Raw genomic sequence first — 13,179 nt, forward strand, 5'->3', positions numbered from 1 at the left:
TTGTGAATCTTCCAATGGGTTTCTATAGAATGGGTACGATTTTACCTCATATAGTGACTATCTGTCCAATTTTATCGTTTTCCGCGTTTATCCATGTAATTTTATTGTTTTCGATCTCTATTCTCTAGCACGGCATCGACAGCGGCCGGTCCAAATGGACGGTGAGAGGCACAAGCCCGCAAGGCGACACGCTTCGGCAAGGCGCGCACAGGACACTTGGAGCCCTTCTCCTCACTCAACCACACTACCGCGCGCGCACGCACTCCAGTCAGTCACACTCCCCACGAGCGCGGATCCCGCGATAAATAAAATCCCACCTCGCCTCGCCGCGCTCCTCCCAAAATTCCACCGATCGAGGGTTCCCCGCACCACCACCACCACGACGATGGCCACGGCCGAGGTGCCCTGCCTCTGCGCGCGCCCGTCCCTCGCCGTGCCCGCGCGCCGGCCGCCGGGGACGGCGCCTCGCCCGCGCGGCGTCGCGCGGCCGTGCCCCAATGCGGGGAGGGGAGTCGCGGCGGTCCGGGCCACGCTGGTAACCGCGGCGACGGCGGTCGAGGAGGAGCAGGACGAGCCGGCGCCGGCGGAGGAGAGGTACGCGCTCGGCGGCGCGTGCAGGGTGCTCGCCGGAACGCCCGCGCCGCTCGGCGCCACCGCGCTCGCCGGCGGGGTCAACTTCGCCGTCTACTCCGGCGCCGCCACCGCCGCCGCGCTCTGCCTCTTCGCGCCCGACGATCTCAGCGCGGTGCGCTCTTCTTCCCTGGTACCACTAGAAATCTAGAATTCACCATTGCGTATTTGCGTGCGTGTGCGCACCCTTTTTTTTTTTTTTTTTCCCTTGGTCTGCGGTTTTGAGTTTTGTGTTCGGGCGAAATGGTTGGTGCAGAATAGGGTGACCGAGGAGGTCCTCCTTGACCCCGTGATCAACCGGACGGGGGACGTGTGGCACGTCTTCGTCGAAGGCGAGCTGCACGACATGCTCTACGGGTACAGGTTCGACGGCACCTTCGCCCCGTTCTCCGGACAGCACTTCGATGCTTCCAACGTCGTGGTGGATCCTTATGCTAAGGTGGTGATGACGCGCTACCTTTACTTTGCTTGATGATGTTTACAGCAGCAGAGATTAGTATGTAGTATAGTAGGTGCTTACTTCTCTGCTTTTGGTGTTGCTCCAGGCAGTGATAAGCCGAGGGGAATATGGTGTTCCGGGGCCTGGTGGCGATTGCTGGCCTCAGATGGCTGGCATGATCCCTCCCCCGTATAGCACGGTATACTTCAACCTCTGAACATATTGGCAGCATTTTGTTTATCTCTTTTCTCACTACTTTGATCATATCTTCTTCCTCCTGTACTCCATTGACCGAGACAGCAATGATTAGTATCATTGTGCATTTGTATCTGTCTGCTAAATTTGACAAATAACTGAATTTTGATGGACTTTGAATCATAGTACGTATATTATGCTTGCTAGTGGAAATGTAGTGAAATTGCATCTGCTGTTTGCTACATTTGTCTTAGTTGTTTAACTGGAAATGCAGTAAAAAGGTTTGCATCTGCAGTTTGATTGGCAAGGTGACCTACCTCTGAGATATCCTCAGGAGGACCTTGTAATCTATGAGATGCACTTACGTGGATTCACGAAGCATGATTCAAGCAATGTACAACATCCAGGTACTTTCATTGGGGCTGTGGCGAAGCTGGACTATTTGAAGGTACAGTTGCTACTTACAGACTACATAAGCTAATTCTCTAAGAAAAAAACTATGTTTATCCTGAATTTATGCAAGTACAAAAAGCATTGTATCATTGAGAAGATTTTTGCAGACATTTTAGCTAGATATTGCGAAATATAGCCATTCTATAACTTAACCATAACCAAATATGTTATACTCCCTCCGTCTAAACAAAAGCTGCTCAACCTTTTCTAGATACATATGTATCTATAGCTAAAATGTGTCTATATAGTATATACCTCCGTATCTAGAATTCTATACAAAGTTGAGCAGCTTTTTTAGGGTAGGAGGGAATACTAGATCTTCTCATCAACTCCATACTATTTACATAAACACTTATCATCCATGCACTTTAATTGGGGCTGTCTCGAAGCTTGGCTATTTGAGCGTACAGTTGCTACTTGCTGACTACATAAAATAATTCTGTAAGAAACTACATAGTATCCAGAATTTGTGTGATTACAAAACCTATGTATATTATAAGTTACGTGACAAGTTGTTCACATACATTTTAGTAAAATTAAGGAATTTATACCCCCATTTGACAACTTAATAATAACTAACTGTTATACCGCTCTGCTTATCAACTCTATACTATTTACGTAAATAGTGGTAGTTTAGTGAGTGGGGGCTGGTATTTCTTCTTCTATCACTGGTCATTAAAAACAGTTTTAAGACTTTTAGTTGTATGTTTATTCTTCGTTTGATATTGGAATACCCGCTCTGCAGGAGCTTGGAGTTAATTGTGTAGAGTTGATGCCCTGCCATGAGTTCAACGAGCTGGAGTACTCCACCTCCTCGTCCAAGTATGTATAGTTGAATTTGGTATTGGACCATCAGATTGAATGAGAGTTCATACATATTCTATGCATCCTCAACTGATATCTATTCAAAGGATTATTTTTCAGCAGTAAATCCTACGTGTTTTTATCGATATGATTGATACCAGCTGCTGCTGGTAGTGATGTTTTCATTTTGTATGTACCTAAGCTATACTTTTTTCCACGAGACATTAACCCACAATTAAGGTTTCAGCGCACTAATTCCAAGTTACAGTTGAATAGTTAATAGCTGGAAGTGAAATATACCATAATGTTGTCCTGCCATCTCTAGAATTTCTAACATGGATTCGATCTGTGTATCTTTCATTTGTACGTATGGCTCTAATTGCCCTCTTATTATTCCAATGTACCATGAGTCTGTGTCTTAACACGATTATGATTGGCTATATTTCTCACTGGAAACATGGCCAATTTGTGGTACTGTTTCATATAAACTACTCGTTTATCTTACCAGGGTGAACTTTTGGGGATATTCTTCCATAAACTTCTTTTCACCAATGACGAGATACACATCAGGCGGGATAAAAAACTGTGGCCGTGATGCCATAAATGAGTTCAAAACTTTTGTTAGAGAGGCTCATAAACGGGGAATTGAGGTAAGCAGGTCATATGAGCTATGCTTGTCTAGTCATTGTTCCATTTTCAACATGTCAGTTTGATGCGTAGATATGATACTGTTAGGTGATTTTGGATGTTGTCTTCAACCATACAGCGGAGGGTAATGAGAATGGTCCAATATTATCATTTAGGGGCATTGATAATAGCACATACTATATGCTTGCACCCAAGGTGAGATATCTTGTTCATTACATAATTGTTATTTCATAGATGCATAGAGTATAGATTTGTTATGTAGGTCTGCCGTGCATCCAGTCTCTGGAACGAAGAATTTCAAGGGCATTTCTTCATGCAGGGAGAGTTCTATAACTATTCAGGCTGTGGGAATACCTTCAACTGTAACCATCCCGTTGTCCGTGAATTCATTGTAGATTGTTTGAGGTACAAATATAAGCATAAGTTCATGAAAACACTTCAGTTTTGTTTCACAGATTGTCATTTTAATATGATTAAGTTGCAAGCTTGTGGAGATGAATCTTCTGATCATTGTATTGTATCTTTAAATGTTACAAATGCTAGTGTTTGGTGCTTATAGATTTGGTGTCTTGAAATTTTTGAAATCTATTTTATCCTCCGATAAAAAAAAATTATGTTTGTGAATAAACAGAGAAATAAACAGGACTAATATGTTGCTTGGGATAAACCTGAATCTTCTGTTGATCCATCTTCACTATATATTTGGTGCAAGCATATTAGCATGTGTTCTATATTCTCGCCAAGACAAACTATTTTTTATGTACTAAGTAAGTTTGCTTTGTAGATACTGGGTAACCGAAATGCATGTTGATGGTTTTCGTTTTGATCTTGCATCCATAATGACCAGAGGTTCCAGGTAATTTATATTTATTTTTGTTTGTCTCTTGCCTTTTCAGAAGAATCTCTGAAATATAATTTTTCTTTTACAAGTCTGTGGGATCCAATTAATGTGTATGGAGCTCCGATAGAAGATGACATGATTACAACAGGGACACCTCTTGTTACTCCACCACTTATTGACATGATCAGCAATGACCCAATTCTCGGAGGTGTCAAGGTACCTGTTTCATTCAACATCTGTTATCTATGTACATTCAATTTTTAGGATGCTAATGATCCATTTCTCAATTTGGGTGATAAATACAATTCTTATGCAAGCAGCTTTGATTATCTGCTCCTTATGAGTTATACTAAATAGGATAGTATACGTTAATTGGACATACTTAACATACTATTGGTTCCTTGGGAGCCCCTCTTACTCCTTCCTCCTTTTGCAATTATAGCTCATTGCTGAAGCATGGGATGCAGGAGGTCTTTATCAAGTAGGTCAATTCCCTCACTGGAATGTTTGGTCAGAGTGGAATGGGAAGGTAAGAACTGTATAATGTATGGCTTCACCTGTTTAACGTTTGTTTTGGAGTTGTTCTTTGGCAAATGCTGTAGAGGTTATAACTTATATTTGCGACATATTTAGTATTTTAGATAAAGCAAAATGTTATTTTTCTGCTAAACTTAAATAGCATATGCAAAAGAATATGCGTCTGTAAATGCCCAAGGAAGATAACATGGGAGCTGAGTGGTGAAGTACGACGTGTCAAATAATTGAATGTAACTCAATTCTGCAAGAAATATTGGAGTTTATTCGGGCCTCCTACAACAACAACAACAACAACAACAACCAAGCCTTTCATTCCCAAACAAGTTGGGGTAGGCTAGAGTTGAAACCCATAAGATCTCGAAGCCAAGTCATGGTTCCGGAACGTGGATAGCTAACTTCCACGCACCCCTATCCATGGCTAAATCTTTGTCGATATTCCAAACCTTCAGGTCTCTCTTAACGGACTCCTCCCATGTCAAGTTTGGTCTACCACGACCCCTCTTAACATTCTCAGCACGCTTTATCCGTCCGCTATGCACTCGCGCTTCCGGAGGCCTCCGTTGGATATGTCCAAACCATCTGAGACGATGTTGGACCAGCTTCTCTTCAATCGGTGCTACCCCAACTCTCTCCCGTATATCGTCGTTCCGTACCCGATCCTTTCTTGTGTGGCCACATATCCATCTCAACATGCGCATCTCTGCTACACTTAACTGTTGGATATGTCGTCTCTTCGTTGGCCAACACTCAGCGCCATACAACATCGCAGGTCGGATAGCTGTCCTATAAAACCTGCCTTTTAGCTTTTGTGGCACTCTCTTGTCACAGAGTACGCCAGAAGCTTGGCGCCACTTCATCCAACCAGCCTTGATTCGGTGGCCCACATCTTCATCGATATCGCCATCCTTCTGCAACATGGACCCCAAATATCGAAAAGTGTCTCTCTCCGGTACCACCTGCCCATCAAGGCTAACCTCTCCCTCCTCGTGCCTAGTAGAACTGAAACTGCACCTCATGTATTCAGTTTTAGTTCTACTAAGCCTAAAACCTTTCGATTCGAGAGTTCGCCTCCACAACTCTAACTTTCTATTAACCCCCGTTCGGCTATCATCGACTAGCACCACATCATCCGCAAAGAGCATACACCATGGGATATCTCCTTGTATATCCCTTGTGACCTCATCCATCACCAAATCAAAAAGATAAGGGCTCAAAGCTGACCCTTGGTGTAGCCCTATTCTAATTGGAAAGTCATCAGTGTCGCCATCGCTTGTTCGAACACTTGTCACAACATTATCATACATATCCTTGATGAGGGTAATGTACTTTATTGGGACTTTGTGTTTCTCCAAGGCCCACCACATGACATTCCGAGGTATCTTATCATAGGCCTTCTCCAAATCAATGAACACCATATGAAGGTCCTTCTTTTGCTCCCTGTATCTCTCCATCAGCTGTCGTACCAAGAAGATGGCTTCCATGGTAGACCTCCCAGGCATGAAACCAAATTGGTTTTTGGTCACGCTTGTCAACCTTCTTAAGCGGTGCTCAATGACTCTCTCCCATAGCTTCATAGTATGGCTCATCAGTTTGATTTCACGGTAATTAGTATCAAACTGATGAGCCATACTATGAAGCTATGGGTCCCATAGCTTCATACTAATTCGGGCCTCCTAGAAAAAAAATTTATATTTATTTGATATACTGCCATACACCAAAAATCAAGCTGGTCACACACGAACTTTCTGGAAGAAACTAGTCATGTTGCGTTGTTGGAACATTTGGTTGTAAAATTACATGCATTTTCAAACTAACTCCCTGCCTGCAAATAAGCATAGATGGAAGAGCATGTTGCTTTTGACTTGGAACAGCTAAACCTCAATGTTTTTTTTAATAGATTTTGTATGTTTTAAGCAGGTACAAGGATGAGATTTTAATTTGCTATTACCTTTATCTGTTGCTTGATTTGAGGGTGGGGCACAGGTTTTTCGATATGATCCTATTGTCATTGTACTTTGTGCAGTATTAAATAAATACCCATTATATATACTCATCATTAGGGCACTCCCTACTGGTTCTATAGAAAAAACAGCATAACTGACAATATTTATTGAACGTTTGGTTTTTATTGGGCATGGAAGATAAAAATCAGTAACAAATAGTACCATATTAAACCTTTATATATCAGTTAATTGCTGGCGTGCATCCATCTTCAACAAAAACAATATGGCACATTTCCAACTTTACCTATGTTCTAGCTGTTTCATGATAGTACTGACATATGTGGTTGTTTCCTCAGTACCGGGACATCGTGCGCCAATTTATTAAAGGAACAGATGGGTTTTCTGGTGGTTTTGCTGAATGTCTTTGTGGAAGTCCACACCTATACCAGGTATGTCGTGCCAATACTTGTAAATCGATCCAGTGAAATGTCACCTGGATAAGTTGTTGCATTTGGCCTAGAATTATAACACTACTGCTAATATATAGGTTCTGAAAGCCAACCTGCGAATGAAGGAACATAGGGCTTTTCAGTTATTTACTTATTTATTTCTGGTGGCTAATCCACTTTAAAAATCCAGTCATCTCATTTCTTTGGAGTGAGAACAAGCCCTATGATGATAGGCAAAAAAACAGCTATATTGGAAATGAAATCAACCTAACATTATGTGTGGTATCATATATTGATAAAACTGTCTCTGTTTTTCCCTTAAAGAAATGAAATCAACCTTTTTGTCAGTGTGAAGTTAGCATCATACCTACTTATAGGAGAAAACGTTAGAATTAATGTGTCGGATAATTTGATCTGGTACCCACAGAATCCTATTTGGTTTCTATAGTAATCAATTCATTAACTTGTCATTGGTCACTGCAATTTCTGATTGGTTAACCAGGCAGGAGGAAGGAAACCTTGGCACAGTATCAACTTTGTATGTGCACATGATGGGTTTACACTGGCTGATTTGGTGACATATAACAACAAGTACAATTTATCAAATGGGGAGAACAACAAAGATGGAGAAAATCACAATCTTAGCTGGAATTGTGGGGAGGTAATGCTGAACTATCCTGTTTTTGTAGTATTTTTCTTGCTTTACCTCTAGTCAAATGGCTGAGAAATGTTGTCATATGGTTTTATCTGTAGCTAAACTGTTAGGGCACAAGGTGGTATGTCATTGCTTTACCTCCACCAGATGTCATTGTTTGCAGAATTGTATTTTCTAAAGAAAATCCGCCTTATTTTTGTGCACGAGGTGGTACAGGAGTTGTGGGTAAAGAGATTGATACAGGCTAATCGTTGAAACTTGATACTAGTAGGGGGGGGGGGGGGGGGGGGGGGCATGTACATAAATATAATCACTCGAATTTAATAATTTTTTTCTTTGTTTACCTCACAGCAGACCCCTCTACATATAAATGATTTTAAGTCACGGCATGTTCTTTTAGTTTGGAGCAAACTTGTATGCCAATGCCAAGAAGGTTCAGAATCACCTGCAAGATGTACTTACAATTTCATGTGAACAATATAGGAAGGAGAATTCGCAAGATTGCCGGTCAAAACATTGAGGAAGAGGCAAATGCGCAATTTCTTTGTTTGTCTCATGGTTTCTCAAGTAAGCGTTACTATCTGATCTCTTTAAAATATATTACTTGTTCTTTTCCAAATGGCAAATGTGGTCAGGTGAAACGGCCAAACAGGCAGCCTGTGTAAACGGACAGTCAAGTTTGACAGAGAGTATCTTGGTTTCAGTTTTGCTCCTACCTCCATACATGCGAATAATAATAGCCAACATGAAGGGATTGCATATCTGAGATCTCCCAAAGTTAAATTCTTCAATTCATCTTCTTCAGTATTTCGGACCTTCTAAGCATTTCCATTTTTCCAATTGGTAGGGAGTTCCAATGTTCTACATGGGGGATGAATATGGCCATACAAAGAGCGGCAACAACAATACATACTGCCATGATAATTATGTTAGTCCAATTTGGTCATGTGTTTTTCTAGATAACTTATCTTTAAATCTTCCCATTCATACATCTTGGTTCTTGAATAGGTCAATTATTTCCGCTGGGATAAAAAGGAACAATCCTCTGACCTGCACCGATTCTGTTGCCTCATGACCAAATTCCGCAAGTAAGTACTATTTATGTTGAGTAATTTCTGGGTGGAACAACTGGAGGTGCCGTCAAATGCTAAGAGTCATTTCACAGCCTAATCAAATTAGTGTTGTCTATTTGTCTGCACTGTAGTGAGTGCGAGAGTCTTGGCCTCGAGGATTTTCCAACGGCTGAGCGGTTGCAGTGGCATGGTCATCACCCTGGGAAGCCTGACTGGTCTGAGAAAAGCCGTTTCGTTGCCTTCTCCATGGTACAGATATAATTCTCACATAACCAAAGTTGTTTCAGTAAACCATTTGTAGCAGAAACTGAACAATGTTCCCATGTATCTCACCACAGAAAGATGAAACGAAAGGTGAGATCTATGTGGCCTTCAACACCAGCCACCTGCCGGCCGTTGTTGAACTACCGGAGCGCATAGGCCACCGGTGGGAGCCGGTGGTGGACACAGCCAAGCCAGCGCCATACGACTTCCTCACCGACGACTTACCTGACCGCGCTTCCATTGTATACCAGTTCTCCCATTTCCTCAACTCCAATCTCTACCCCATGCTCAGCTACTCGTCGATCATCCTTGTGTCGTGCCCTGATGTTTGAAAGACCAATGTACAGTAAATAGTAGGAGTATATATATGTAGTCCTTTCCTGTATCACCAGAGTGTGCGAATGATCTATTGCCAGTGATCTAATCGATCCGTAGATAAATGTGCAAGTTTGTGGTGATCAGATATGTTTTCCTGATGACCAAGCTAAGAGAACATTCATTGACAATGGACTAGAGGTAAACGCACAGAGCTTGCTGTAGTGTCGAAAGACGATCCACATTGCAGTCATAACAACCAAAAGAAAAGACAGAAGAAACAGCAAAACGACCAGATGATCGGTCTCTAGCTCGATCTTGCTTGCTAGGCGGCTGTGCCTGCCTCCGGTGATCACGAGACGTTGCTCTCTGGATATGTGATGCACCTGTAGACCCTGCATCTCTGGCACAGGATGTACCCAGCCTGCAACAGACAAGGGGCGCCGGTTGGTTGGTCGTCGGCCGCCCGAGCTGAGGAAGAGAATGGAAATCACAAGATAGGAGGAAGAACTCACGGCCTTGCAGGTCGGGCAGCGGCGGTAGATCCGCGGGCTGCTCTCGGACTTCACGTTGTTCTTCTTCCCTTTGCAGAAGTCGCAGAGCAGCCACCCCGTCCCGCCGCACCCGTCCTCGCACTCTACTTCACCTTCTTCCTTGGGACAAGATCACGTATGGCAGGTGAGGACCCTTAGATTGAACGATCAGGTGAATAGCTTGGACTCTACAGATGGTCCATGAGGTTTGAGAGATGCTAACCTCCATGCCCGCCTCAACCTCCGGCAGAGCCGCCTCTGCCGCCGCCGCTGCGGCGACCTCCCTGGGGATGGACACGCAGCCGATCCTCCTCGGCTTCTGGGACGGCGGCCAGGTCGCCGCCGATGCCCGGAGCGGCATCGGTGGAGACGGACGGTGGCACCAATGGTTCGGGCTCGTCGCGCTGCACCATTGCACAGCCATTCCTGATCAGCTAGTCAGCTTCGCCTGATCGCCTCAGCACCGCTCCCTCCGGATAAAATTGCGAGGGAAGGACATGGGTCCCGAACTCTGACGTCACGGGCCCACGCTAGTCCACCAGCTTCGATGCCTGACACCTGGGTCCACGCAGAATCTCAGTTCGCGGGTTCTACAAGTCGTCTGGAGTCAACGCATCTGGCTGAATAGCTTCCACTCTTCACCAGATCTCACCGCCGCGTCCTCTTTCTCCTCCATGCCGTCGTCGCACCACCACCACCACCTTGTCCTCTTCATTCTCATCCTGCTCGTCATTCTGCCATTCTCCGCCGTTGCTGCAGTCGGTGGAGAACAAGAGGCGGCGTGCGACGCGGAGTACCGGCAAGAAGACCTCCGGCCGGACCGGCTGACGGTGCTCCTGAGCGGCTACTCGGAGCGGCGGCTCCCGCTCCTCCGCGCCATCGCGGGGGCCTACGCCGCCCACCCTCTCGTCCTCTCCGTCCTCATCCTCTGGTGCAACCCCTCCACCCCGGACGACCGCCTCCGCCTCCCGCGCTTCCCGCCGCGCGTCTCCCTCCACCGCACCGCCTCCGCGTCCCTCAACTCCCGCTTCCTCCCGCACCCGTCCATCCGCACCGCCGCCGTGGCCGTCGCCGACGACGACGTCCTCCCGGACGCCGCGGCCATCTCCTTCGCGTTCGCCGCCTGGCAGCAGCAGCAGCGCCCGGGCTCCCTCGTCGGCTTCTTCCCGAGGTCGCACCGCCTCGACCTGGCCCGCGGGGGGTGGGCGTACGCCGCGCCGCAGCCGGGGCGCTACTCCATGGTGCTCACCAAGTTCATGGTCCTCGGCGTCGACCTCCTCCGCAGGTACTCCTGCTCCCCGGAGCTGGCGGCGGCGCGCGCCGTCGTGGACCGGGAGCGCAACTGCGAGGATATACTAATGAACTTCGTGGCCGCCGAGGCGTCCGGGGAAGGGCCCGTGCTCGTGGAGGCCGGCAGCGTCAGGGACTGGGACGACCCGAGGAACGACGCCAACGCCGGCGCCGGCGCTGCCGCGGAGATGAAGGCCGTGGGCTTGAGCTCGACAGGCGGCGTGGGGCACCTGGAGAAGAGAGGGGAGTGCATCACCGAGTTCCACCGGCTGCTTGGGAGGATGCCGTTGCGGTACAGCTACGGGAAGCTGGTGGAGGCCGCCGTCGGCGAGCAGGGCCTGTGCAGCAAAGGCGGCCGACTCGTCCGGTGCGACCGGGAGTAGCCTGAGCTTGTCGCAGCGTTGATACGTGACATAGCTAGCCTTCAGTGACGTGTGATCACTTTTCTTTTTCCAAGCGATCCTCATGGATCGATTTTTATTACTCCATAGTATCTAGCCCTTGCGACCAAAAGAAAAGGCAGCAAAAAAAAATACGCCTACTGCTAGCGTTCTGAGGAGAAGATTTTAATGACTTCTAAAAGCGATATATTACAAGAACCGCACAACAATCAGGAGCTACATAGAGCGACTGATCGTTCTATGGTCAAAAATGTTTTAGATGAGATAAGTGAGCTGAGTATGTTTCTCACATTTTTTAGCTTATGAGGAGCACGAGGCTAACCAGGCAGCTCATTCTTGTGCAAAATTTGCAAGTATTCAAGATGGGTTGTTTTCCTAGGGTGCCGAGCCACCTGCTTTCTTAGTTCACAGCCTACAGGCTGATTGTAATGGTGTGTGATTGGCGGCTGCAAGTTTTTGACGCACTCTTTTTCTTACCAGGGTACCTAAGGAGACTGGAAGGTTTTTAATGAGGCGGCTTGCTAGCTTTAATATATTGATTCTAAAAAAAATCAGGAGCTACATATCAACAATAATGCATCAAACGCAAGCTAACCAACACTCATGCATTTGCAACATCACCATCCTCCGTTTCCATATCTCTAGCATCATCATCGTTCCTCCCCTCATCCATCAAGCGCAGGGGACGTTGATGTTCAGTAGAAGGTTGACCTCCACTAGAGTTAGTAGCTATACCAGCAAGCTTCAACAGTCCATTAGCTTTAGCACGAATATCATCCGCGTCTCGCTCGTCGGGCAAACCTGTTCAGTGTTTCATTAACATAGTAGAGTAATTTATTAGTTCAAAATGAATTTTTATCAGCTTATTTTCAAAACATGTTTTATTTCTGAGCTTCCAGATAGCCCAGCAAATGGCAGCTCAAGATTTTGAGTACTCTCCCGACCTGTTAGAGGCCACCCTAATAAGCTGAGATTGCCGGTCCTGCAATCTGAGTATTTCAACTGAAAGGAAGGAATTGAGGGAACCACCAGAAAAATGGAGTGAAAGATCCAGGTCTCGACGGTGCTTCTATAACCTGACCAACAACACTCCAGACAAATTTAGCAGTTGGAAAGTCAAAAAAGAGGTGAGAAATGGAGTCATCTCCAGGTGGAATTTCTAGCCCAATTGCGCCCCAGCAAATTAACTTTTGTTGCAATAGCATGATGCCAGATATGGCCTAGGGCGAGGTTATAATTCGGGGCCCTTAATATAAATATCACAACAATATTAATAAATGTATGCATAAAAAAATATTTTTAATGTATATAAATGTATCCACAAGGAGTGGCATATCAAATAATTTATACATATTACTTTAAAATTTTCTTCTAGAATTTATTGATGCAAATTCACTTATGATGGGATCGATTTCGATGTCATCTAATAATTTCTTATATAAGATGCATAATGTTGTCTAATCATTTAACCTTTGCTGAGTCTTTGTTGATCCCAAATAGTTCTTCAATAATTTTAACTTTAAAAATCTTTCAACGTGGCAGTTATGGGCACAATAAATAGATGCGATAAGCAATGCATATATTGGGATAGCAATCAACTTCTGTAACATGATCAAAAATCTCCATAGCAGATTTTAGGCCATCTCGTAAGATCAATCTCATCATCTTTTTTTGAGAAATAAGATCATATACCTCAACATTACATGAAC

The 13,179-nt window shown here is 45.1% G+C and overlaps 3 protein-coding genes across 3 annotated transcripts; 2 read left to right on the forward strand and 1 right to left on the reverse strand.

Moving 5' to 3' along the window:
• Positions 1-239: 239 nt before the first annotated feature.
• Positions 240-9,392, forward strand: LOC127316750 (isoamylase 1, chloroplastic). Its single transcript, XM_051347218.2, has 18 exons — positions 240-745; positions 887-1,069; positions 1,176-1,268; positions 1,560-1,712; positions 2,463-2,539; positions 3,030-3,171; positions 3,257-3,364; positions 3,489-3,574; positions 3,954-4,025; positions 4,100-4,226; positions 4,453-4,539; positions 6,847-6,939; positions 7,442-7,600; positions 8,078-8,161; positions 8,442-8,522; positions 8,603-8,682; positions 8,799-8,916; positions 9,006-9,392. The coding sequence occupies exons 1-18, from the start codon at positions 386-388 to the stop codon at positions 9,261-9,263; spliced, it is 2,361 nt and encodes a 786-aa protein (XP_051203178.1). The 5' UTR covers positions 240-385; the 3' UTR covers positions 9,264-9,392.
• Positions 9,393-9,442: 50 nt separating this feature from the next.
• Positions 9,443-10,255, reverse strand: LOC127316752 (uncharacterized). The gene is made up of 3 exons (XM_051347220.2): positions 10,003-10,255; positions 9,762-9,899; positions 9,443-9,670 (listed from the first exon to the last, which is right to left on the reverse strand). Exons 1-3 carry the CDS (start codon positions 10,201-10,203, stop codon positions 9,599-9,601), a joined length of 411 nt encoding a protein of 136 aa, XP_051203180.1. The 5' UTR covers positions 10,204-10,255; the 3' UTR covers positions 9,443-9,598.
• A 120-nt stretch (positions 10,256-10,375) lies between these two features.
• Positions 10,376-11,738, forward strand: LOC127316751 (glycosyltransferase family protein 64 C3). Its single transcript, XM_051347219.2, has one exon. It carries the CDS (start codon positions 10,454-10,456, stop codon positions 11,450-11,452), a length of 999 nt encoding a protein of 332 aa, XP_051203179.1. The 5' UTR covers positions 10,376-10,453; the 3' UTR covers positions 11,453-11,738.
• The last annotated feature ends 1,441 nt before the right edge of the window (positions 11,739-13,179 follow it).

This window comes from Lolium perenne, chromosome 7 (assembly GCF_019359855.2).
Source record: "Lolium perenne isolate Kyuss_39 chromosome 7, Kyuss_2.0, whole genome shotgun sequence".
NCBI classification, from domain to species: Eukaryota; Viridiplantae; Streptophyta; class Magnoliopsida; order Poales; family Poaceae; genus Lolium; species Lolium perenne.

What these genes read in the sequence shown, in the direction of transcription:
- LOC127316750 (XM_051347218.2), top strand. Translation starts at nt 386, where the DNA reads ATGGCCACGGCCGAGGTGCCCTGCCTCTGCGCGCGCCCGTCCCTCGCC. An exon ending in CTCATAAACGGGGAATTGAG is followed by an intron (nt 3,172 to 3,256) that starts GTAAGCAGGTCA and finishes TGATACTGTTAG; the next exon opens with GTGATTTTGGATGTTGTCTT. An exon ending in GAAGTCCACACCTATACCAG is followed by an intron (nt 6,940 to 7,441) that starts GTATGTCGTGCC and finishes TTGGTTAACCAG; the next exon opens with GCAGGAGGAAGGAAACCTTG.
- LOC127316752 (XM_051347220.2), bottom strand. Translation starts at nt 10,203, where the DNA reads ATGGCTGTGCAATGGTGCAGCGCGACGAGCCCGAACCATTGGTGCCAC. An exon ending in AGGTTGAGGCGGGCATGGAG is followed by an intron (nt 9,900 to 10,002) that starts GTTAGCATCTCT and finishes TCTTGTCCCAAG; the next exon opens with GAAGAAGGTGAAGTAGAGTG. An exon ending in GCTGCCCGACCTGCAAGGCC is followed by an intron (nt 9,671 to 9,761) that starts GTGAGTTCTTCC and finishes TGTCTGTTGCAG; the next exon opens with GCTGGGTACATCCTGTGCCA.
- LOC127316751 (XM_051347219.2), top strand. Translation starts at nt 10,454, where the DNA reads ATGCCGTCGTCGCACCACCACCACCACCTTGTCCTCTTCATTCTCATC.